Genomic DNA, 27,515 nt, shown 5'->3' with positions numbered 1-27,515 from the left:
GGCTCAAGCAATAACGCGCTCGCCTGGCATGCATGGGGCACTGGGTTCCATCCTCAGCACCACATAAAAATAAAATAAAGATGTTGTGTCCACCGAAAACTGAAAAATAAATACTAAAAAATTCTCTCTCTCTCTCTCTCAAAAAAAAAATCTTTAAAAAAAAGAAGACAGAAGGTTCATTAATCTTGAGAACATAGAAATCCTGAATATTTATGCCCCTAATAACAGAGCTTCAAGATACATGAAGTAAAAATTGATAGAGCTGGAAGGAGCAAAAGACAAATTCACAATTATAGTTAGAGATTTCAGTACCCTTAGTTCAAAAATTGATAGAACAAGGGAAAATACAATCAGTAAGATACAGTTGACTTAATGAATTTTATCAACCAACTTGACTTAACTGGTATTTATAGAACCTTTTGCCCAACAAGAGCAAAATTATATTGTTTTCAATGCGCATGGAATACTTACCAATTTAAGCCATGTTCTAGGCCATAAAATTAATTTCAATAGATTTAAAAGAATACAACTCATATAAAGTATGTTTTCTGACAATAATACAATTTAAATTAGAAATTTAATGATCAAGAAAATTCCCAAATATTTGGAAAATAAATGCTATATTTTTAAACAATCTGAATCAAAGAAGAAATCAAAATGAAAATTAGAAATTATTTTGTGCAGGTGAAAATGAATTCACATATATCAGAAACTGTGGGCTGGAGCTAGAGCAATATTTAGGTTGAAATTTATAATATTGAATGACCACATTTAAAAAATAAGAAGATCTCAAGTCATGACTTCATCTTTTAAAGCATTAGAAAAAGAAGAGAAAGTTAAGTCTAAAGTAGGTAGAACAAAAGTCAGAATGGCAATTATAAAGAATACAAGTAACAGTAAATGTTGGCGAGGATGTGGGGATAAAGATACTCTCATACATTGTTGGTGTGGCTGCAAATTGGTGCAACCATTATGGAAAGCAATATGGAGATTCCTTATAACATTTGGAATGAAATGACCATTTGACCCAGTTATCCCCACTCCTTGGCACATATACCCAAAGAACTTAAAAATGGCATACTACAGTGATGCAGCCATGTTTATAGCAGCTTAATTAACAATAGCCAAGCTATGGAAAAAACCTAGGTATCCTTCAATATCCTTCAATGGATGAATGGATAAAGACACAATGGAACATTATTCAGCCATAAAGAAGAATGAAATTAAGGAGACTATCATGCTAAGTGAAATAAGCCAAACCCACAAAAACCAAAGGCCAAATATTCTCTCTGATTTGTGGATGCTAATCCAAAACAAGGGAGGTTGGTGAGGGGAAAAATAGAAATCCATTGGATTGGACAAAGGGAAATGAAGGAAAGGGAGTGGGTAGGAAAATAGCAAATACAGGAGAATTAATCAGTCATAACTTTCCTAGCCTTGTATTTGTATACATGATCAGGGTAACTCCACACCACATACAACTACAAGGGTGAAATCCTAAATTGAATACGTCACATGCTATGTATGTATAATCGGCCAAAATACATTCTACTGTCATGCATAACAAAAAGAACAAATAAAAAAAGTAGGTTGAAGAAAGAAAATAAAAATTAAAGCAGATATCAATGAACTAGAAAACATAAAAGCAATAAAGTTATTGAAATCGAAAACTGATTCTTTGAGAGTATATCTGTAACACTGATAAACTTACAGCTAGTCTAGGAGAAAATGCAAAAATTACCAATATTAGAAATAATAAAGGTGACTTCACTATGTATATTACATATATTAAATGGATAATAAGGAAATATTATGGACACTGTTTTCCCTGTGCCTCTTACAATTTCCCTGAAGTGGACAAGTCCTATGGAAAATGCAAACTATCAAAGCTCACTCTAGAAGAAAGAGATACCTGAACAGCATTATATCTATTAAATAAATGGCATTTATAATTAAAACTCTTCCCATGAAGAAAAATTCAGGACAATAATTCATAGGTAAATTTTACCAAACACTTAAAGAAGCAATAATGTCAATTCTATACAAACTTTTCCAAAACACAAGAAAAAGTAACCCTCAACTAATTCTGTGAGACCAGCATTGCAGTGATACCTAAACCAGACAAAGATATTACAAGAAAAGAAAACTACAAACCAATATTCTTTATGGATACAGATATGAAAATTCTACACAAAATATTCAGTTGAATACAACAGCAAATAATACATCAGAAGTAAGTGGATTTTTCCCCTTAGGAATGTAAAGTTGAGTTAGCATCAGAAAATCAATCAATAAAATGTATCACATTATTGATGTTGATGTTATTAATGTTATGTTGATGTTATTGTTGATGTTATTAATCCAACATCTATTTCCGATTATTTTTTTTCCTAGCAAACTAGGAATGAAACAGAACTCCTCAATCAGATAAAGGGCAACTACAAAATACCTAAAGTTAATGTACTTAATGGTGAAAGAATGACTGCTTTCCCTCTTAGATAAGAAAAAAAGACAGTGCCCTCATCCACCACCAGGGAGTTTTGGTCATTGTAGTAAATAAAGAAAAATAAACTGCATCCTCATTGAAAGAGAAGTAAAAACCATCTTTATTCACAGATGACACTGATTATCTATGGAGACAATTAAAAAGTTATCAAAAAATCTATTAGAGCTAATAAATATTTTTAACAAAATTGCAGGATACACTATATACAAAAGTTTACCCTGTTTTATATAGTAGCAACAAATAATCAGATAGTTGTATAAAAACAATACCAATGATCAAACTACTATGTGTGAACTATTTAGGGAATAATTTTGACAAAAGCTGTAAAAGATCTGTGTGCTAAAAATGACAAAATTTGCTGAGAAGTATTAAATAATACCTAAAGGTATTTACCTTTGAGTCCAAACACTTGCTAGTACAGGTAAGTCTACGTTCCTGAATTAACCTATAAACTCATGCAAACTCCTTCAAAATGTCAGGAGACTTTCTTTCTTTCTTTTTTTTTTTTTGTCAGAACTGACATATAGACTCTAAGACTCATGTGGAAATGCAAAGACTTAGAATTGCCAAAATAATTTTGAGGATCAAAGCAAAGATGGGACGTAAACTACCTGATTTCAAGATATATAATAAAGCTACATGAATCAAAACAATAAAATAAAAGAATAAAATTAGATTAGTGGGACAGAATAGAGTCCTGAAACAGACACAAATATCTGAACAATTGATTTGTGTTAATGGTGCAAGGGTAAGTCAGTGGAGAAATTATTCTTCAACAAATGCTAGAATAGCTAAATATCCATGTCTAAAAATTAACCTCAATCCATATCTCTGCCCATATACAAAAATTAACTGAACATGGATCATAAACCTAAATATAAATCCTTAAATTTCTAGAAGGAAACATGAGAAAATCTTAACTTCGCAAGTATCTTGTAGATAGGACAAAAAACCCAAGCCGACCCATAAAAGAACAAATGGATAAAGTGGAGTAAAACAGAAATGTAAAACCTTTGCTCTAGAAAAGACAACATTAGAAGAATAAAGAACCAAAATACAGATGGAGACAATTAAAAATGGGCAAGAAAAATTGGGCAAGAGACTTGAACACACATTGCATAGAAGTATACAAATGGCAGATAGGCACATGAGAAGATGCTCAACATCATTAGGCATCAGAACAGAGCAGGTTAATACTGTACTAAGATACTTCCGTATAGCTTCTACATACCATTGTGCCTATTAGAATAGACAAAATGTAAACGACTCAATGGTTGAGTGCCTCTGAGTTCAATCTCTGGTACTCAAAAAAAAAAATTAATCTGTCGGTGACAGAGATCAGTGGTTTCAGAAAAAAGGGGCGAGCAAACTTCCTGCAGTGATGGACATGTTCATTGTCATTGATTGTGGTGATGTTTCACAGGTGCACACTTGCATGCCAAAACTTCCCAATTCACACTTTATATATGTGCAATTTCTTGTATGACACTGTTCTCAATAATGCTACTTTTTATAAGATCTCATTTGGGGGCAAAAATCTTTACTTGCATATCAAAGCACCCAGAATATTTTAAAAGTGAGTATGAGTTTGGGGAAGTGCAAGGTTTTTATTTTTACCTACATCTGAAGCACTCTTCTTCAGAATGCCCATCTTGTGCTTTTAGCTAGTTGAAAGTAAAGTGGAAATCTGAGGTTATTTTAGGTATTTATGATGTTTAGTGGTACCAGGGAAGATTTCCTAAAGACTAAAGATATCCAGTTCTTTGATTCTCAACCTTAGGGCTATAAGAATTTACCAAGTGTTAAAGAAAGAACATATATTCCTATGGGAAAAGATAACTGGGCTTAAATATATCAAAAGATAGTATATTTTTATATAGCTGTGTTACTAACATATATCCTGAAACATGTGAGTTGCCACATCTGCAAGGTTACATAGTGATGGTGACAGGGAGTAGAATTAGAAAGAGAGTTATAAAGAAACTGGAGATTTCAGAAGTAACTGAATTCATAATTAGGATAGCAATAGACTTATTTCCTGGGAATTTCATGTTTAGAAATCAGGGTGAGGGGCACACCTGCTTGGGGGAAATCAGATGAATGAAAGAAGAAAACAATTAAATTGGGTTTGGAGTGGGTGTGGGTAGAGAAGTACTGGAATGGGACTTTGTACTTGTTCCTTAGTAACCAAGAAAATAAGAGTATTTATTTGGTATGCTTATTATAGACTCAAAGAAAAAATAAGTAAATTAAGATCACAAAAATTTTAGGGGAAACCCAATGACCCGCATAAATACTAAATTTTGTTTTACATACCAATCTCACTCAGCACATGTAGCTGAGTGAGGCTGGGCATTTATAACCTGTATAACCACAGATAGGGTACCTTATTCAAACGTAAAAAATATGGTTGATACCACCCTGTGAATAGAGGAATTTGAGAATGCTATGTGCTTTATATCAAAACTCATGCACAATGTGCTATTTATTGCTGTTACAAAATGCTGACCATATTTCTCTAGAATATTATTTAATTTTGATGGCTTTTCAACTCTTCCTATTAAAAAAAGAAGTTTTAATAGAGAGTTTAATATGTTCTTTCTTTAACACTTAGTCAATTCTTATAGTCCTAAGAATGCCTACAGAGAGGACAGCCTTTGTGGGTAGCTGCATTAGATGAGAAAATACAAGAGTAGGAGAGGATAGGGCTGGAATAAGAGCAAGAAGCTACTGACCATGAAATGGATGAACTTTGAAACTACTATTCCTACATTTTAAAAAAAACCTGGAGATTTCCCAATTCCTATCACAAATTTCTTCCATTGTAGAGCAATGATTTTATCTGATGGAGAATGGATAGAGAAGACCCACCTGGGATAAGAGTGCCAAGGGGAAGGGGGAGAAATAGGAGTGGGGGGAGGAGGAGGAGGAAGAGGAGAAGGAGGAGGAGGAGGAGGAGGTGGAGGAGGAGGAGGAGAAGTATAGACAGGAGAAATCCTGCTCCTGAGATCTTGTGTTCCAGGAAGAAAAAAATTATTTTTCTCTAAAATGTGGATATATCACAAAAGTAGTGTGAGAGCCTTCTCAATGGTGGATGACTATGGGGAATGATTTGGACTAGGTTAAGTATATTAAAGCCTAAATAAGTTTTCTCTCCTGGGCAGCTATTTTCATAAACACTGCTATAAAGTTTCTAATATTACAATAGGACTTAGAACATTCCATTAACTGGATGTACACATATTATTTTTATGTGTATAGAATGTGTCAATGGTTTCATTTTCTGATTGTATATGTGCTGTCTGCTGGATATTACCACTTGACTTCTGTTGACACCTGTAACTTAACCCCATTAACCAAAATATTTACCAACTTTTGCAATTCCCTTCATTTGCTCCTCTCTCCTCCATCTCACTAAGACAGCCAGTTACTCCACTTTATCAATCCTTCCTTTGTAGTTTCTCTCATATTTGTTTCCTTTTAAAATTTTTATGGTGACCCTATAATCAGGCCTTGATTGTCTTGTGTGCATATTATAAAAACTTCAAACTGTTCTTCCTTTTCAGAGTATGGAGTCCTCCTGTGTGGGTAGAGTGGAGACAGGGGAAAGGGATGACTTTCCTGCCCCTAGGCATATCAAGTGAGTGCCAGCAAGGCAGCTTAGGATGGAGGGGGTGGGATGGGTGGAGTGGCTCTCCTCTCTGCCTCTTGGAAACTGGAACAGAGCAGAGATACTTAGTGACTCAAGGGAAAGGAGGACTGAAGCTGTAATTCTTGTTCCTTGGTATCCCCAGGTCAGAGCAGGGTCTTGGATACCTTGGCTAAAAATTTACTTTTCACTTACTGCGGCTTCACCTAGACAATGTATAAATTTCTTGAGGACAGATACTAAGTTTTTCCTTATACAAATTACCATAAAAAGGCACATTTGTTTTGTTGATATTGTAGATATAATTCTATTTCATTATTTCAGAGTCTTATATTTCAGTTCCCCTTTAAGATCCATTTGGATGCCCTTTGGAGCTGCTTATATATTAGGTCATTGAGTTTCCTTGAATTCAATTGTATTATTTAGGGTTTATGGAACTTCCTCTACTCAAAAGGGTACTATATAGGAATAGAGGCCCTAAAAATGCTCAATAATTTGCCCCTGACAGTAATTCAGAACTTCCTTTTAAAGTTCATGTTTGAAAGCATGATTTTTTTTACTTATTCTCAGCATTCAAAAAAATTATTTTTTATTCTTGCCAAGAATCAAAAATTTCTCATTTTAATGTCCCTCATGATCTTGTCAGATGCCACAGTACTTTAAGGTTTTTTAATTCATACAAAATATTCCCAGAGACTCCCTACCAATACCAACTCAAATTTTAATGCTGATCATTTTTTTTTGCAGTTTTTGTCTTTTCAATACTAGAAGCCTGTGTGAGAGAAAAATGCAACTAAAATGTCTACTTTTGCTTCACATACTTTTGTTACAAATAAATGGTCCTGAAGAATTTGAGTTATTGGTTTACCTGTTACTCTGCTGAGACTAGATACAGAGTTTATGCCTCAAGTTCAGCTTGTAGTGTGACTGCCCATCCTGGATGTCATAGGAATTTAAACACTGAGCCTTAAAGGATGACACCCTCTATGTCTTTTTTAAAAACAATCATAAAAAATCACAAACTACCACATTAAAATCAAATTTGCAATAACAAAATTTTTAAAAAGTCAATCTTAACTTACTTTTTTAGTTTCTGAACTCTTAACTCCCAATTACTCCACTAAATACATATTCATTGTCAACTTTGCATTGTAAGAATCACTATGCACTGAATGAGCAGTCAGGTGATCTGGTTATGAGATCCAGCTTTGCAAATAATTTGCTGAACAATCTTGGGTCTGTCATTTACTCTCTCCAGTTCTCTATCTCATTTAATAATAAGAGGTTTGAAGCATTTAGATGATATCTAAGCTTGTTTGACTCAATGCTATGATTCTATTCCTAAAGAAGAAATCTGAATTAATTAGACCATTGAAATTCACACTTTCAATAGAGGGAACTTAACTAAATTTCATTTCTTTCTATAACATAATTGGACATATTGATACTGAATAAGGCAGTGGGGAGTTACACCTAAGCTTTAAGATTTTCTACTGATTCAAATGGAAATGCAAAGGTATTAAGGTATTCTTTCTTCTAGCCTGATTCAACCTTAGTAAAAGACATAATTCCTTTTTGGTAAAAAGAAGAGAGTCTTGGTTTAAACCAACATACAAATTAGTGGAACATATGTCAGAGCATAGCCTCACAAGGCTCCATCCTTGGCCTGTTGAACTTTTAACATTTTTGACAGTGATCTGAAGGAGACATATTTTCCAAATCAAACTTAGGATGCATATTTAACAACAGAATTAAGAATCAGGAGGATTTGAAAAAATCTCTCAATGAATTAAAAAAAAAAAAAAGCCAATCAAACAAATAAAAACCAACCAATCAACCAAACCAAACCAACAACCCACAAAATCCAAACCAAGAAGATGGAAGTTACCAAGAATGAAGGTTAAGTCCTGTGCCTCACACTTGGTACCCCAAACTTATCAGGTACTCCCCACCAATAAAAAGAATGGGGACAAAATTGCTTGAAAACTTGCATGAGCACCTCCCCATCATCCCAGTCTCACTCAATGACGTTCTACATGGAACTGATGGTGCTGCACAAAATCTTAAAAGGTGAATACGTGATTGCATTGCAGTCACAATAGTGCACAAATCGAAGAAACAAAATGCTCCCTTATATTTTCTACAAAGCGAACCTCACCTGCGGTTATGGATCTAGTTAAGGGCACCATACTTAATAAGGCTGTGGCGAATCCTTCTTGTCACGTCGTCCCTAGTTGGATATTTTGGATAGGTAATTTTGCAGCCACATCACATGAAGAGGGCTTGAGGGTCTAAGGAGTCCAGTTTGGAGAGAGTAAACATAGGAAGCGCGCAAAGGGAATGTCTTAGAAGCAAGCAAGCAAGCAAGCCGTGAGAAGAGGCTGGCAGCAAGGGCCCTCAGCACCCCGCATCCCCGCACCCCGGGGTGCGGGTGACCAGCTGCACCGCATGGCTCTGCGCGGTTCCAGGCATCTGCCCCGGCGCGGCCCCACCGGGATGGCGGTGACGAGCCGTGACGACTCAATGGTTGCCTGGGCGCGACGCAGGGGTTCGTAGTCGAGTGCGGCGTGGCAGGTCTCTTCGAAGCGCCTCTCCTTTGGAGCCGGGGCTGTGAGCGTGCATTGGGCGGCCGTCGGGGCCGAGAACCATGAGCCCCGGGGGCGCGGGCTGCTCCGCAGGGCTGCTACTGACCGTGGGCTGGCTGCTCCTGGCGGGCTTCCAGTCCTCGTGTGGGACCAATGTCACCGCCATCCAGGAACCCCCCTTGGTCCACGAGGCCCACGAGGTCCACGAGATCCACGAGGTCCACGAGGCCCATGACCCCCACGAGGGCCCCGAGGCCCACGAACCCCACGAGGCCCATGAGGGCGAAAGCGAAGGCGATAGCGATAGCGACAGCGACAGCGAGGAGGACACCGGTGACAACAACGAAAGCGAAGGAGACAACAACGAGGGCCCTCTGCCTGATAACGAGGAAGCTGGTGAGAGCAGGAAGCTCCTTGACAGGCGCCCAGAGGCACCTGTTGAGGGCAAAAAGCTGATTCTTTATTTGCCCAATAATAATGAGAATCACCTTTGTTACCATTTGTACAGCTTTCTTGCATATTTCAGCCCAGCATTTATCCATTTTGTGCATCTTTTAGCTTTGTAGAAGGATGTGCTGATTGTCCAAGCAAGATAACCAAATAAGAATATGTAGAAGCTACTTAAGAAATAGTTTTAAATATTGCTTTGGAGAAAGAAAAACTTTTTTTTAAAGGGGTGATGGTAGCTTCCTACCAAGGGGAAATCTTGGTTTTGACTCTTGTTGCAATAATTTCCCCTCCCCATTGTAGTTTTTATCGTTGTTTTTTAAAGTTCGAAATTGCTGGTCGCCCTCTTTCTTTCCACATTTCCCCTTAGGGTGGGAACTCAATGGAATTTATAATTCCCTTTATTGTGACACATCTAGATAGCCCACAAAACTGCCCATGTATAGGCCATGTCACCTTTGTGCAGCCCCTTACCACTGAGCACTTTCACACTGTTGTAGTGTTTTATTTGTATGTTTAGCTTCAACAAAGAAATGGTGGCAGTAGAAAACATTTATCAGGGGATTCAACTAATGGCATTGTTAGATGATAACATATTAACCAAGGGAGAATGAGCCTGTGCTTGGTGCATAAATTTGCCTTATACTGTTGGCTCATTAAGCAATAAAACTTGACAAGCTGCTGTACATGTTATATTGATTAGTAACTCACATGCTGGTGGGTAAAAGGTCAGTTGCAGGTTTGCAGTCTTCAAAAGGATGATTCCCTTTCCCCATAAATGACCCAGCTGATGCTAAATTCTTTTAGTATCCTTAGCATTCTTTTGTCTCCTCAATCTGTATGTACAGAGTGGGTGCTGTGTCTATCAGCCTTTGTTTTATTTCCCAATGATAGATAGTGACCCTCAGCATGGAAAGAAATTGATTATCTGAGTTTAATAGTAGGATCCAGGCTTGAACCGCCTTGATTACATTATAGAGAGTTTGAAAAGGTCCTTGACTTTGGAAATGTGAAAAAGAAAGATGAGAAGGGCAGCATATGTTCTAAAGCAGTGTAGCTATTGCTTCAGTCTATTTTTCAAAGAAATTGAGTGAATGACTTTAGTTTAAACTAATGAAGGGATACTTCTAGCTGTAAAATGGTAAATATTATTAAGTTAAACCCAGGTGATGAAGTTACTATGCCTTACATTCAAACTCAAGTGTAGGTAAGTTACTTATTCTCTCAATGTCTAAGTTTCCTCATCTGTGGACTTGAGAGACGTATAATTTCATGCATGGGTGTTTTATCTGGGTAGATTGAGAAGCTAGAACTATAAACAACCAGAAAATTTTCAGGACTCTTGTTAAAATTTGCACAGCTCTTCTAATTCTGGAGGACCAGTAAAACCAGGCATCACCATTATTATCCAGTGAACGATTATATTTTTCACTTTTAAATAATTTTACAAATAATTTCCAAAAGTAAGAATAAAGGGTTAGTGAAAACAACTTTGTTAGAAATTTTAATAAAAATATAAACACACCAAAACCCAAATTTTTATTCCTTGAATCTTAGTTTTGAAGGTATTCACAACCTAACTTGAAAGAAGTTTGAATAAAACTAAATGCTCAAACTGTTAAGCATGAACCTGTAATAAATCCATCATATAAATGCTGATTCCAAATTTCAAGTACATCTCTCATAAAGTCTGGATTATCATTACTCTGGTTCTTTTTGCACTTCTATTGTCAAAGCACAATACTTTTGAAAACTTTGAAGGTACATATTTTGTTAGACATGAGTGCCATCTTTTTGCTGCATAATTGCAGAACACTTTCATTTTCAGTTTATAAACAGCAATTGAAATGATTAATTCAATGAGTTTTTTATTTTTTATTTTTAAACTAGCAAAATTTTATTTAACAAAACTAATTTAGTATAACAAATGATCATTGTCTTTTTATTGGTTTTATTTTTTAAATACATGACAGTGGAATGCATCACAATTCTTATTACATACATAGAACAAGTTTTGATATCTCTGTATATAAAGTATGTTCACACCAACTCATGTCTGTATAGATGTACTTTAGATAATGATGTCCATCACATTCCTCCATCATTGCTAACCCCCTGCCCCCTCCCTTCCCCTTCTACCTCTCTGCCCTACCTAGAGTTCATCAATTCCTCCCATGCTCCCTCTCCCTTCAATGAGTGTTATTCATTTCTAACCCATCTATTTCCTTCCAATCACCTTTATTTATACGTGTCATCATAGTTTGTCCATTTTCAAATCTTGTCAAGTAAATCTTTGTGCATAAACATCATGCAAAAAAAAAAAAAAAAGAATACTGTCCACATCCTTTTAGAAAACAGTATGGTCTTGTTGTCACAAAATATTTCAAGATCAAATTCTTCCTATCAAAAATATAACTGGATGAGAACACCATATTTTCTTTCATTCTTAGAAATACAATTCTCACTCCTTATTTAAAAAAAATTATCCAGGATAGTCACCTAAGATACTATCATCTCTCACTGAGATTCTGTTTATACAATCAATTTCACCATTACCATTTTCATCTAAAGTTCTGCTGTCTGTGTTCATCTTCTGACTCATTCAATAATTTAGAAATGTTTTTCTCCATCAATTTTCTTCTCTACCATTATGGGCAAAAAATGAAAAATTCTAAAGTCTGTATTTTATTTAATGAAAACCAGAAATAGCCTACATGAAAAGTGTCTTTAGACTTGTTTCATATATTCCTGGGGTAATGTGATACTTTGGGCAAAGCAATAAGAAAACTGATGCAATAGCTATGATTTACTTCATAATTACATCATTTTTTAGGCAATGCCAATCCTTCTTCAATTTTATTATTTTAGTCTTTTTAAAAAATAGTTGTGAATAATTAATGAGTGATGATAAAATAATAAAATGTTTCAAAATAAAGGAAAATTATGAAGATATTAGGTTTGTATCCTTATGCCTTTTATCCTTTTATATATCTTTAAAATTATATTTATACCGTGTGTGTGTGTGTGTGTGTGTGTATCATTAGATTTCAAAGGGTCCAAAAAGCTGGGCACAGTGGCACATGCCTATAATCTCAGCACTTGGGAGGCTGAGGCAGGAGGATCACAAATTCAAAGTCATCCTCAGCTACTTGGTGAAGCCCTAAGCAATTTAGCAAAACTCTTGTCTCAAAATTAAAAATAAAAAAGGGATAGGGATGTGGGTCAGTGGTTAGTGGAGAAGCCTCACCACGTTCTGGCCTCTTATTGAACTCACTGTTGGATTCTATTCATTTTTTTTTTACCTTTTTTTTCTATCAAATTAAGACAATCCATACAATATTTCTGATACTTAACTTTTGAGCTCTAGGTATAGGACTTTTTATTCTCCTAAGATTTCCTTTTTTGGCATTTGCCCATTCTTTCACCCTTTCATTTTTAGATACAGATTTACCTTTGAACACATTTGCTATCCTTCATAGCTTTGCAGAATTCTGGATTCAGTCAGCATGATATCAGGGTTCTTTTTTTTCAGGTCATTAATAAAAATGTTGAACAGGACAGAGCCCCATGACACATCACTTCTACCACATTCCCGCCAACTGACGAATTAGCATCTGTGCATCATCCTGTTTGGCCAATTATACATCAAACTTTGCTGACATTCAGATCATATTTTCCCTTTTTATTCATTGGTATATAATGGGAAATTTTTACAAATGTCACACTGAAGTCCAGATACATATAGTTACAAAAAAAAAATTGAAGTGACCTAATGGACATTTAATACATCAAAGAACATTAAAGCTAAAAAGGACTTTAGAGGCTTCTGATTCAATCTCATTTTTTTTCCTATAAAGAAGCTCAAGTTAGAAGAAATTGAATAATTTCTCAAAGCAGTATAGGTAGTAAATAGTAGAGCTAATTGAGTAATGGATTGTAAAAAGAAGCTGTGAGTAGTCTAGTACTCATTTTCTTAACTATGTTTTTTATGCTCAGGCTTTAGCTTTTAACTTATTTCTTATTATGTGCCAGTTGAAAGTATTTAAGCATTTCAAGCATAAAAAGTCAGTTCAAAATTAACAAGTTATGATAGTCTAAATCATTTATTTAACATGGTCAATAACTGATTTACTTATATGTATTGAGTACCTACTGTGCATTCAAAGTAACTATATTTGATGCTTGTGAGTACAGAATGAAAAGCTTATGGAACTATTGAGGTTTTACAATAATTCAAAATAGGAAAAATATCAATACCATGTGATATTAATAACTACAAAACAAGTTTAATTTGCATAATTATGACAACTTTGGCATGTTTATAGTGCTAAACAATTTATAGAATTATTTTGTATGCATTATCTTATTTAATTCCTACAATATCAAATCAGATAGGGTTTCCTTTCCAAATGTAACAAAGATTAACTAGGTATGACAGAATTTAATTAATTTGCCCAAACTCAAAGAGCTTGTTAGTGTTAGAAGTAACTTTTTGGACTTGAAATTCAATGTACTTTTCTATGTGATTTGTTACCCCGAGATACATTGCCTTTTATAATTTTTTTTCTTATACCTCATTTGTTTTTTTATAGAGAGATTTCAGTCCTAATCTGAGCTATGAAGAATTGGTTATATAAGATATTTAGTGGAATTCATGCCAACTTCTTCAAATGATTAGAAAAAGAGAATGTGATTTAGAACCAAGAATTTTTAGCTTCTCAAAGTTGTATACTCTGTGATTATCCTGCTAAATAAAGCATTGAAATATGTTCTTAGAATTATTGAAATTTTCCATTTTAATCTGGAAAGTGAGTAAAACCAATCCATCACTTATAACTTTAATAAACAATTGGCACAAGACTTCTTTTTGGATGAAAATTATGCACTGTTTTTTGTGAGGTTTTGAAAAAAAATTTTATTTCTTTTAATTAGAAAAAATTGTTCTCATTTCCTAAAATACTAAGGCCTTTTGTATTTTTGTGATTTTCAATAGACTTTTAACTCACCATGTATTAACTGATGAAAAAAAAACAAGTTATATACAAGTTTCATATATAAGTTATATACAAGTTTTAAATATAAACCTTCTTTGCAGGTTATTCCTTAGTTTCATGAACTTCCTTAAAAGTTCAGGCTTCTTTTGATTTAGATAATAGTAAATGCATGAGAAATGGCTTTGCTTCTCTGGTTTAATAGAAATTTTTTTTTTTAAATTACCTGCTACCCATATGTTAAGTATTTGTATCCCCCATCCCAAGTAAGAGGTTTTTCACTTAGAGAAAAATCTTCATATGATTAAATACTGTATCTTTATACTTTATATTTAGGTCCGAATAAAACAATAGTCAAAGAAGTTGAATTTGGAATGTGCACAGTCACGTGTGGTAAGTAGAAAAGAGCAGGCGAATAATCTAATTTTGGGGGGAGGGAAGATAAAAACAGATAATGTGGTAATTGTTTACTTGTAATTTGTGTACTTTCATTCATCTCTCATTGCTTTCTATGTCTAACAACTATAATTTACACACAACACTCAGCTGATTTGCTTCAAAATGCAAGATATTTCCAGTTTGCAACCCCCAAGTTTTATTTTAAGCTAACTCCCTATTATTTTTTTGGCACATAAACTGTCTTCACCAAAGTGAAATCTTCTCCATTTCACAGATGTTCATAAGATGAGAGATTTTCCAATGCATCTCACAGATGTCTTCCCACATAATGTGCTGGCAAATCTATCAAGAAATATGCTTATTTGTAATCATCTATTCCAATTTCTCCAATTTATACGTCATGTTTTTTTGGGGAAAAAAGTATTGGCTTTGTGGGAAAGATGATGTTAAAAGAATAAGACTTATGTTGATCATTCTATGGACGGAAATTGGACACAAAATCTCTTAACACAGGGGTAGGATTAAGGCTTATATGCAATTATAGGTCAGTGTTTCTCAAACATCTATTCCAAGTGCCTAAAAGGCTTATTAAAACAGTTTGTGGGGCCTACTCAATAGTTTCCAACTCCCTAGACCTGTGGATGGGCCTAAGAATTTGCATTTCAGCTGACAGTGAAGCTCAGCCTGATGGTTAAAGGTCCATCTTTTAATTTTTTCTAGGTATTTTCATTCACACATTATAATTATACATAATAGTGGGATTTGTTGTTTAATGTTTATACATATATACAATAAAACAATATAATTTGATTAACTCATTATCTAGTTCTTCTCCATTTCCTCCTTTTTTCCTTCCTCCTGGTCCCCTTCTGTTTTCGTGAGATCCCCACCCTGACCTTTATTTATTTATTTTTCTTCCTAGTTTCTTCAAATGAGAGAAAAAAATAAGAACCCTTGACTTTCTGAATTTGCCTTATTTTACTTACCACAATGCCCTCAGTTTCATCCATTTTCCTGCAATGACATAATTTCATTCTTTATGGCTGAATAGAGGACTACCCTTTGATAACCCCTGCCATAAATGAGGGCACTGAGAAACTTTAGATAATTAACAATGAAATTAAGTTCATCTTAAGTAGTCTGCTGTAGACAAAGTGACAGTGACCAGAAGAAAGGGAGAACAATAACTAGAGGATAAGAAGACAGAAAAATTCATGCAGATCTTGATCAGAATCTTTGGGAGCAAACTTTTGGTCAAAAATTATACCTGAATTGTTTTTATTTGAGGTAGCTTTTTAAAAAAAATTATGATAAAATACATCCAAAATAAAATTTACTATTTTAACCATTTATATATATAAAATCTAGTGGCCTTAAGCATATTCATATTATTGTACAATCGTCACCACTATCCATTTTGAACTTTGTCAACACCATGAACTAAAATCCCATACCCATTTAAACTAACTTTCCACTTCTTCCAGTTCCTGGCAACTACTCTTCTTTCAATCTCTTAAAGTAGTTTTAAACCTGGTTTTTACTTTATATAAGTAAGACTCAAAATTAGGGGAATCTATGTAATAAAATATGATTACTCATTTGTAGCTTATATCTTTCTCTTGCTACTTGCTTGAAATTTTTTGCAGGTAAAAAAATTATTTTTATGACAGCTCCAAAAATTAATGTTTTTTATTTGTTAAAGGCATGCTTTAAAAATTGTATATTTATTCTCTCAAAAATTGATTTTTTTAAATCAAGTTTTTTTTTTTTTTTTTTGGTTACTATGTATCAGGCATTGTTATAGGGGCTATGGATAAAATAGTGAAAAACAAAACAAAACAAAACTTTTTTACCTTCAAAGAATGTATATTTTAGTAGGACAATACAAATAATATGTTAGTGATAAACTAGTTGGTTGTAAGTTCTAAAGAAAAAATAAACCAAAAATGTAATATTTCAGATCTAAAATGTTAAAAGTATTGTCAGTTTATATTAACTACATAGAAAAGAAAAAGGTTTTAGTGAAAATTCTATTTAACTCCTAAAAAAAATTTTAACACTTAGACACTTTTTTCCAATATTTTGGCAGATGTTTAGGTGTTACTTGGAAAATCGCATACCTACCACATATCTCAGTGAGCTGTGTTTAAATAAGTATATAAAATACCCGCTTGGAAAATATTTGTGCATTTCAGAATAAGACTGTGCCTCTAAAGAAGCACCTATCATAAATTCAAATGGAGCCATACAAAAGCCATTCTCAGCCATCTCTTTTAATTAATTTGTTTATTTATTTTGCCATTACTAGGGATTGAGTTTCATACATGCTAGACAAGTGTTCTGCTATTAAGCTACATCCCAGCTAATTTATTTATTTTTAAAAGGCAGAGTCTCACTAACTAAGCTATATTTTTAAAAGGATCTTAATTGATGAGCTGGCCTTGAATTGATGATCCTCTTGCCTCAGCCTCCCAAAATTCTGGGATTACAGGCATGCACCACCGTGCCTGATTCAGCTCCCTCCTAATAAAAAGACACTTTCACCTTCCATCCTCCTGTCCCATAGGAAGTCCTCTCTCTCCTTACTCAGACTGTGGTCCATAAAATGGCTACATTAGCATTACCAAGGAGCTTGTTAAAAATGCATAATCTTAGACATACTCAAGACAGACTGAATCAAAATTTGCATTTTAGTAAGTACTCCATGTAATTTGCATGTACTCTTAAATTTGGGAAGCACTATTGTAAGCCACTGTTCTAATCTTCAACTTTTCTATCCCTTGAGAATGGGTTTTATGATTAATACCTTGTAGAGGATGAAAGAGGTAATCTGGTAGACAAGGAAATCAAGGAATCTTGCTTAGCTTGTGACCTTGCAGTCTTAACACCAAATGTATTCAGCAGCGTTGCTGATCCAACAAAAATTATCTTGTTGGAAATGGAGATTTGGTTATTAATAAGTTATCTTGTCTATATTTAACACAGAGACTATCAATCTAAATATTAAAAAGTATCATTTATGGTAAAATATGATTTTGGATTTTTCTCCAGAAGTTCCATGCCCCCACTCTGAAAAGGTTCACAGTCAAATAAGTTTGGAAAATTCTGTGTACTACTGTGCTTCATCAAACCTAATTTTATTTGCTGTAAGAAGCACATTTTATGTATTCTAAGAAGAAAAAATGCTGTCATACCACAGTTATATTAATGTATTCTGATTTCAAAAATGTTAACATGTAAAATCTTTGCATCTTAGATTAACAAGAATTTATACATAATAGCATACTAATTTATTAGCATATTAAAAGTTTCTAAAAACTTCTGTAGTAAAGACATCACATGAAGAGAGAGAGTGTACAGAATGGGAGGAAATCTTTGTCAGCTGTTCCTCTGACTGGGGATTGCTATCCAAAACATATGCACAACTAAAACCACCTAACACCCAACAAACAACAAATATCCTTGGCTGGGACTGTAGCTCAGTGGCAGAACGCTTGCCTCTCATGTGGGACGCACTGGGTTTGATCCTCAGCACCACATAAAAATAAACAAAATAAAGCTGTGCTGTCCATCTACAACTACAAAAAAATTAAGAAAAATAAATAAATATCCCAATCAATAAACCAGCAAAAGAACTACACAGACATTTCTCAAAAGATACACAAAGAGCCAATAAATATATGATAAAATGTTCAACGTCTCTAACAATCAGGGCAATACAAATCAAAACTACATTGAGAATTCATCTCAAACCAGTCAAAATGCCAGTTATCAAGAACACAAAAAAATAATAAATGATGGCAAAGACGTGGGGAAAAAGTACACTGTATATTGTTGGTAGAACTATAGATGAATACAACCGTTCTGGAAAGCAATATGGAGATTTCTCAAAAAACTAGGAATGGAACCACCATATGACTCAGCTATCCCACTTCTTGGTGTTTACTGAAAAGAATTAAAATCAGCATACTATAGTGATATAGCTACCTTGATGTTTATAGCAGCACAATTCTCAATGGCCAACTTATGGAATCAACCCAGTATCCATCAGCAGATGAATGGTAAAGAAAATGTAGTATCTATACACAATGAAGTCTTACTCAGCTATGAAGAAGAATGAAATTATGGCATTTTCTGGTAAATGGATGGAAATGAAGAACATTGTATTTAGCCATTCTCACAAAATCAAGATTTAAATATTTCTCTCATAGATAGAAGCTAGAACAAAACAAGGGAAAGAAGGAGGGGGGAATTGGATATTATAAAGATATTGACAAAGTCCATGGAGTAGAAGAAGATCAAAAGGGAGGGAGGAGGGACAATAAAAAATGGAGGAAATGTGGAATGAATTTAACAAAATCACGTTAGGTGCATATATAAACACAGCACATGGAATTTCACCTTTACATGTAAGTAGAAAGAATCAATCAAAAATAAATAAGAAAATGAGACAAAGGAAGATCAGTAGAGAAGAGAAAGGAGGAGTATATGGAGAGAAAGGAGGGGAGGGAAAATCTGGGGAATGGGAACTGAAATCAAATTCCACGTATGTACTGTTTTGTCAGAATGAACCCAGCTACTATGTATGATTATAAATGTGCCAATAAGATAGAAAAAGAAAAAAGAGGTCCTTTTCATTTTATTTAATGTACCATTTTCAAATGCGTAGATGATTGTAGAATGACCAGTGTTTTATGTAATTAATTTGAGAAAATACTGTTTTATGAAATTATTGCAAACAAGGAGCTGCAGAAAATTCTAAATGTCATCACTGCGAATTTAGGAGTTAACTTTCTGAAATTAAAAGAAAAGTCTAAACAATTAATAAATTTTAAAAAGGAAGCAAGATAAGATAAGCCAGACCTGGGTGAGAAAGTAAAGACTTTCTTCAATTCGTTTTGTTTCTTAACATTTGCCCATTTCTTTCTACCTAAGGTGTTGGTGTTAGAGAAGTTATATTAACAAATGGATGCCCTGGAGGCGAATCCAAGTGTATTGTTCGAGTAGAAGAATGCCGTGGACCAGCAGATTGTGGCTGTAAGTATTGGCGGGTGACAGAGGGGAAGAGTTCACCTCAGGGAAACACCCTTACCTCAGATTGCCACTGAATACAAGGAGACAGCCAGTGGATGTGTTGAAAGGAAATCTACAATTTAATTTCCATTCTCTAGACACTTATAACTGTGAGTAACTTTCTGCTTTTGCTTTACATTTTTCAGTGACATCTAAAATTTAACAGATATATTATCTGCTGCATACTGGACCCTCTCTCTATACTTGGGGTCTGTGACTGAGTCTGTCCTCAAGTGGAACACTTTTGATGTTTTGGTCATGGCATTTTATCAGTGGGTTGGTAAATCTTAAATTGGGAACTTTGAGGTCTGTTCTGCATCCAATTATGCTATTTTGACATTTTAATATCTCTAATGAGGTTTCCTAACCAGTAAATTGGAAGCCACTAGCAGACCTCAAAGTTCAGTGTAACAGATCACTGATTGCCCTTACCTCTTCTCTAGAATTTATTCTGCATTAAAAAACTGAGAGACATTGTGTCTCCTCACTTGCTTTTTTTGGTGACTTCATTGTTGTCTTGTCACTCTTCCCTTACCCCACTACATTCCAGCTCCCAATTTTAAGATTTGGTAACTTGCAATATCTAATTGATTTTTATGACTGGGAGTGACTTTTAAAAGTAATGACATATGTAAAGCAACTTATAATGCCCAATGATATTTATGTATTTGATTTTTCTTTTGTTCAGGGGGTAAACCAATTTCAGAAAGTCTTGAAAGTGTTAGATTGGCATGTGTTCATACATCTCCTGTAAATCGTTACAAGTATATGTGGAAACTTCTAAGGGCAGACCAAGTAAGTAATGAACATATGTAATCTGGTGCTTTCCTAGTGAGTGATAAAATTTGTATCCCAGTTTAGATAACTCTCAGAAAACTCTCTTTAAAAGCATTTTTCAGGGGCTGGGATGTGGCTCAAGCTGTAGCGTGCTCGCCTGGCATGTGTGCGGCCCGGGTTCGATCCTCAGCACCACATACAAAGATGTTGTGTCTGCCGAAAACTAAAAAATAAATATTAAAAAATTCTCTCTCATTCTCTCTCTCTCTCTCTCCTCTCTCTCTATCTTTAAAAAAAAAAGCATTTTGCAAAAGAGGAAAATATTATTGGAATTCAAATTTTTTTCACTATTCAGTGACATTTAAGACATTCTATATGTCTTAAAGTCAACTAGAAATAGAACTTTTAAACATCCATATAATATGAACTATTTTTATTTTGTAAGTAAGGTTTTTATTTATTTTTAAAGGAGTTGTATATTAATGGCAGTAGCTAACACTAGTTAAATAATTTTGTCAGGTACTGGGGATTCAACCCAGAGTAGCTTAACCCCTGAGCCACATCCCCAACCCTTTGTATTTTTTATTTTGAGACAGGATTTCACTAAGTTGCTCGGGATCTTGCCATGTCACTGAGGCTGGCCTCCAACTTGTTATTCTCCTGCCTCAGCCCCTTTAGTAGCTGGAACTACAAACATGCACCAACACACTCTTCTTAAGCATATAACAACCCTACGGTTGCTATACCATTGTATAGATAAATAACTGATGTGTAGAGATTAACTTGTCTACAGTCACAGACAGGAAATGGTAGCATTGAAATTTGAAGTCTGGATTTTCTGGATTTTCCAAAATCCATGTGCACAATTAATTAGCATACTAGGCCCCAAGAGTCAGTGACTCTTCTTTTTTTGAAGGAAGTAATGGTTTTCTGACCTTAAGTGTAGGGAAGAACATTGATACTTTGTTTTTTGTTTGTTTGTTTTGTTTTGTTTTAATAGCAACCTGTTATACTTGCAAATGATTCAGCAATCCTGGATGTACAAAGAGATATCCACCCCTTGGCTTTCCAGTGTGACACCATAGATAATTCTGAAATGGTAGCATCTATTAAATTCACAGTCTATACATCTAATGGTAAGTACACAGCAATATTTTGGTTTGCTTATATCTTACACTTCAAAAAGCATCAAAATCACCTGGAGAGCTTATTAAGATACAAGTCTCTATCCAGCCCAACTCAGAGCTTCTGTTTGAGTAGGTCTAGACTAAAGATGGCTTGCAAATTTGCCTTTCTGACAAGTTTCCCAGGTGATGTTGTTGCTGCTGGTGACCACAGGGCTGAGAAACACTGGTTTATATCATTGAAACTTTTCTACCAGATAATAATTAATTTCTTTTTCACAAAGTAGCATTAAATGTGGCTCACTTTGGGAAACTGGTCCTTTAAGACCAGGCTTTTAACTTGAAATATATATATTCTTGCATTTACTTCCATCATAAAAGTGAAAGTGGATTAATGGAATTCTCATGAATGCTTACAGAACTCTTAGCACAGAAAAATAATAAAATAATTTAAAAAATTAAGAAACACGAAGTCAGAGCACTTTTCTTTAAAAATTATCCATTTGAAGAAAATATTTTTTTGATAATGCAGTAATGCATGTCTCTGTGTCACAAAAGGCAAATCTTGTCCTGAACATAATTTTACATGTTGTACATTGTTTCCCTTGTGAGATGGATCTGCATTCATGTCCTTTCAGTTTAATGTATGATGTCTTTTGTATCCAGGTAATCATTTCCTTTTATGTAGGTGCTCTTAACCATTTATAATGTTGTCATTTTTGTTAGAGGCGTGGGGGACTTGGTCACAAGTTCTTTTGAGAATCCAATCAAGGCTCTGGATCTTCTTCAGAGAAAAATGTTCAATATACAAACATGGCAAAAGTTATATGTAATTTTAAGAGAGCTTATGGATTTCCTGAAGCTATTTTTGTACCACAGGTAAATGGCTTCCGCTATTGTCTAGAGATACCAAACATAATGTAATGTGGTATCTTTATTCAAATGAGAACAGGGTAAAGTGTTTTGGGGGGTGATTCTAAAAAATAAACTATTTACTATTTAAACTTCCTTTGATGTGCTATTTAGCAACTTAAAAAAAATCTTCATGGTTAAAAGCTAATAACACTAAAAGGATAATTTCAATAAAGTACTAAAAAACGACAGAAGAGAGGACCAAAGTAGCAAACTAAAAAATATCTCAGCTAGCCTTAGTTTATGATATTATAAAAGCCGCTGGACCATTCTTGGCCCTTGTCCTCACTTCCTGGGTCCTGGGAGAACTGGTTAGTAGTGAGTAGTTTAAACTACTCTCCACCTTCTCTTGGCTAATGTTGCAAGATGCTACATACTCCTCTCATGATTAGAAAGGAGAATGCATTTGCTAGGATGTAAGTTAAGAGCTGGAGCACAGAACTCAAAATGCCTGTCCTTTATTGAGATGAAGTTAACTTTGCAGCCTAAGGGTGGTGGGGTAGCTTTGTTGTCTTAGTACATGCAGTAGTTGAACAACAAAATGTTCTCAGAACACTATTAGATTCTTTCAAAAGTTACAATTTGGGTACACCACTGTAAAAGACCCTTTTGACTGTTTAGACATTAAACAAATGTTTGGGTTAGAAATGTCCACATAGAATTGTATTGGCTTCCATTTTATATATCACATTTTTCACTCCCACAAGAGCTATCTTTCATAAATAGGCCTTATTATGGCTTGGTTTGTGTGCCCTTTCCCCAGAAAAGAGACTTTGAAGTCTTGCCTTTCCCAGTACTCAGAACATGGCCATAATTGGAAAGACCATCATTGTAGATGTAATTAGTTAAGATGAGATCCTAGTAGAGTAGGATAGGCCTTAACCCAATGTGACTGGTCTCCTTATAAGAAGAGGGAAATTTGAAGAGGGGAGAGAGACAAAGGCAGAGGAATGCGGTGTGAAGACATAGGCATATGAGGAGACGGGCACGTGAAAACAGACAGAGATTGGACGTATGCTACCACAGACCAAGGAACATCCGGGGCTCCCAGAAGCTGGAAGAGGCAACACAGGATCCTCCCTTAGACCCTTCAGAGGGATCATGGTCCTACCATCACAATTCCCCCCTTATTTTTTTTTGCCTCCAGAACTATGAAACAATAAATTTCTGTTGTTTTTAAGTCACATAGTTTGTGGTACTTTGTTATGGTGTCCCGAAGACATTAACTCATACATAAGCTTTGTTTATATCTAAAAAGTGAGTGTATTGAAATTTGACCTATTTTCCATTAGAAAATTTCAATAGATGTAAAAGCAGTCTAGGTAACCCTTGAGAGAAGATTACTGTTGTAATGAACTAAAATCTTTATATGCCTCATTCTCTACCTTCTCTCTCGGCTAATGTTGCAGGATAGTACATAAATGGAAACTAATTTTTGCATTTCTCCTCAGGTTTTAGTTCTCAAAGGTGTTTTTAATTTTAAGTTTTGTTTTTTTTAAACCTCACTCTGTATATCTAACATTATTTCACGATAAAAAGATTTTTAAATCTATCAAAATTGGGATACAAACATGGATGTATTTTTTCCATTATACTTGGAACTATTTAATATCACTGTATTGAGTTTATACTCTAGAATTACTAGGGAAAATGGGGAGTTATAATCCATGATGTTTAAAGGTCAGGAAAAAATATTCAGAAAAATAATTGAGATTTTCCATAGAGGAGACTACTTCTGATACACTGGCACTTACCAAAATAGTCAAAACAAAAATTTTGCAAACATTACATCTCTCTGGACCTTTCTTTACTTGAACCGTATAAAATTATATTTGGGTCTGATGGTTTCTATGGTCCTTTTCAGCTTTTTTTTTCAATGATTCTAGAATTTGGGGAACAGAAAGAGCCATAAGAAAGTGATTTAATTCACAAAACAAGTAATCCTTGATATAAATTGGCTTTTCACCAGTTTACAATGTAGCAGTGCTCCCACACATATTGTAAACTAGCTTTGTTTCTTTGGTAGCCTTATTTGCAGATAGAGCAGACACATATGGGAGAGAAGGCTTAATTTAAGAGTGGTGTGTGGATATTTGTATAGAAAGAAATGAGCCTCAACCTCAGTTTTATATTTTTAACATATTAAAAATTAGAGATGTATCATAATCCTAAGCATAAAACTAAACCCATAAATCTTTAAGAAAAAAAACATAGAGGGAAATCTGTGTGATTCAGTAGTAGGAAAAGTTTCTTAGACATGATTCACAGAATGATCACAGTAAAAGGAAATAATGAATGTATTAAGACTTCATTAAAATTTAAAAACTTGAGCTCACTTAAAGAAAATCACTTGGAGATTGAGTAGCCAAGCTAAAATCTGGGAGAAACTCATAAGACATGGACAGCCAATACAATCAGTTTGAGAAAGTCCTTATCGTTACTTAGAAAACTAAGTATACATCTACCCTATATGACCCAGCAATTCCATTCTTTGATTTCCAACAGAACTGATAATATATATTCACAAAATGACTTATACAAGAATGTCCACAGGACTATATAATAGGTTTCAAACTGGAGCAGTCTAAGTATTCACTAGTGGCAGGATAAATAAATTGGAGGACTACTCTATATAAAAAAGAAAAAAACCATCATCACATGTAACAGTGGGGGTGAATCTCTAACACTGTGCTGAGTGAAAAGAAGCTTTATACAGTGTATGTGCCCATTCATAAAAAGTTATAGAAAAGACAGAACTAAACTTGGTAGAAAACAAGATCAGATGCAATACTGTTTGCTTCTGGGGCTGGGGCAGGAATTAACCCAAAGGGGCTTGAGGGAACTTTCTGGGATATAGGAGCATTCTTTGTCTCCATCAGCATTTGATTACATAAATGTGTTTGTCTTTCCAAATCTAAGCAAATGTACATTTAAGATCTTTGTTCAATTCATTACACACAAATTTTATGTCAAAGAAAAAATATAAGCAAATGTTGAATTCTAGCTATTGATAGGCCACCTGCAGAATTTGGGGGAAATTGTGCTGATGCCTGCAAATTACATTAAAATACATGAAAATATAAGATGAGTTAATGGATTAATAGTGGGATGGATGGATGAATGAATGAAGGAATAGTAAAAATATTATTGAAACTATTTAGGTGGTGGTAATATAGGTGTTTGTTGGTATGTTCTTTCAAACTTTTTTGTATGTTTAAACATGCATATTTCAGACATGCCAAACAAAGTTCATTAACAATTTTCTTCCTACTAATTCTTTTTGTATTTTCTTAGAGTTGTTTTTTCAAATATAAAGTTTCCATTTAGATTTTCATTTCCTTTTTTTTTTTTTTTTTGTTTCCAGTAGAAATAATCATCAGGTGTGTGTGTTTTCTTTAGAATTGCAGATGAGAAGATCAAGCCGACCAGACACTGATGCAGTCCTAGTTTTTGTGCTGACCATAGGAGTCATTATCTGTGTATTTGTGATCTTCGTATTGATCTTCATAATTATTAATTGGTAGGCGAATGCCCAGGATGCATTGTCACCTTTGATTGACATCCTCCTCATCTCCCCTTCCCTCATCTAGTGAAAACTCCTGGCCATGATGTCTCCAGAATTGTCTTGAAATTGTCCAGCTCCCTTCATTCCTCCTGTGACAATGCTAGTTCAGGCTATCCCATCTCTTATGTGGATGCTTTTAAAAATGATCTTATGACTTTCTTCCTAGCCATGAGAGAGCGTTTAAATGCAATTCTTAGGAATTTATAAGGCAATTCCTTAAAAAAATATTTAATGAATATTTGTGTTGTTCAATTGTAGTTCTCACAACTTTAAAACTTGATTATTGTAACCTACTAATTCATTTATATGAAAATATATCTAATGTCTGTATGAGCATTACACCCTGGTAAGTACAAGCATTCATCTACTAGCCCAATGCAGCTGGTGCATTACAAACTAAAACTGAACCGTGAATAAAAGACAAATCTATATATAGAAAATGTAAATAGGAGTCTCATTTAGTTTTTGTTTTCACTTCATATTATGGTTTTTGTTTCGTTCTTGTTTTTTCCCCTTAGGGCAGCAGTGAAAGCTTTCTGGGGGGCGAAAGCCTCTACAACTGAGATACACTCAGAGCTGAGTTCTATGAGATACAAAGACTCAACTTCTCTTGACCAGTCACCAGCAGAAATACATGGACATGAAGATGATGCTTTAAGTGAATGGAATGAATGATGCATGGATGACATATGACAAACCAGAGGATATTAGAGAATATCAGATTTATTATTATAAAAATAAAATATATACTGAAATACTTTAATAACGTTGCAACAAATTTACCACAGTCTGGAACTAATTCAATGTGAGGATAGGCTCTTTAATCAGTGGCACACTTATTTGTGGTACAGTTATCAAAAGTTACTTTTAATTTGTTCTCAATATTTGCAATTTCAGGTAATAGCTTTGGGGATGTTTATCTAGAGGTGTGTGTGTGTATATATATATTATATATATATATATATATATATATATATATATATATATAATATATATATATTCAGTCACTTTGATCATTTTTTAAATTATTTGCCCTTCTATCCTAAATAAGAGAATTGTAATATAAAACATGCCTTGGATATTAAAGTTTTTCCTCCTTGGGTGCACTGGATTGAACTTGCTAAAGCAAATCACACCTTAGAGTCTCTGCATTTGACATATACAAAGCATCACTTGTAAGACATGAAATAATGGTAATGACAACTGAGGAAGTGACTACTATGTGCCAAGCATTGCTCAAGGCATCTTATGTAAATATTAGATAATTTAATTATGGTTGTATAAAGGAAATATCTAAGAAAGAACAGAGAGGAACTTGGAAGTAGCTAAGGAAATAATATGAATTTAACAACCTGTATTTCTCACAGGAACAGTGAATTAAGGACTATTGAATGACTGCTGATAAGAACCTTCATTGCCCTTAGTATGGTTGATAACATCTCAGAGCCAAGATACTTATTTTAGAACATGATAACTGCCTTTTTGTG

The 27,515-nt window shown here is 34.4% G+C and overlaps 1 protein-coding gene across 2 annotated transcripts; it reads left to right on the top strand.

Moving 5' to 3' along the window:
* The first annotated feature begins 8,802 nt into the window (after positions 1-8,802).
* On the top strand, positions 8,803-26,703 carry Spaca1 (sperm acrosome associated 1). 2 transcript variants are annotated; one of them, XM_076859932.2, is made up of 8 exons: positions 8,803-8,922; positions 9,013-9,136; positions 14,515-14,571; positions 19,513-19,614; positions 20,339-20,445; positions 21,428-21,563; positions 25,863-25,983; positions 26,547-26,703. In XM_076859932.2, exons 1-8 carry the CDS (start codon positions 8,803-8,805, stop codon positions 26,701-26,703), a joined length of 924 nt encoding a protein of 307 aa, XP_076716047.1. The 2 variants fall into 2 exon arrangements, with proteins under 2 accessions (XP_076716047.1, XP_076716048.1); XM_076859933.2 differs by having other exon boundaries at positions 8,803-8,940; positions 9,064-9,136.
* The last annotated feature ends 812 nt before the right edge of the window (positions 26,704-27,515 follow it).

This window comes from Callospermophilus lateralis, chromosome 6 (genome assembly GCF_048772815.1).
Source record: "Callospermophilus lateralis isolate mCalLat2 chromosome 6, mCalLat2.hap1, whole genome shotgun sequence".
In the NCBI taxonomy this organism is placed as follows: domain Eukaryota; kingdom Metazoa; phylum Chordata; class Mammalia; order Rodentia; family Sciuridae; genus Callospermophilus; species Callospermophilus lateralis.
The sequence above is the reverse complement of the archived record's forward strand: the minus strand, read 5'-3'. Positions and strand labels throughout refer to the sequence as shown.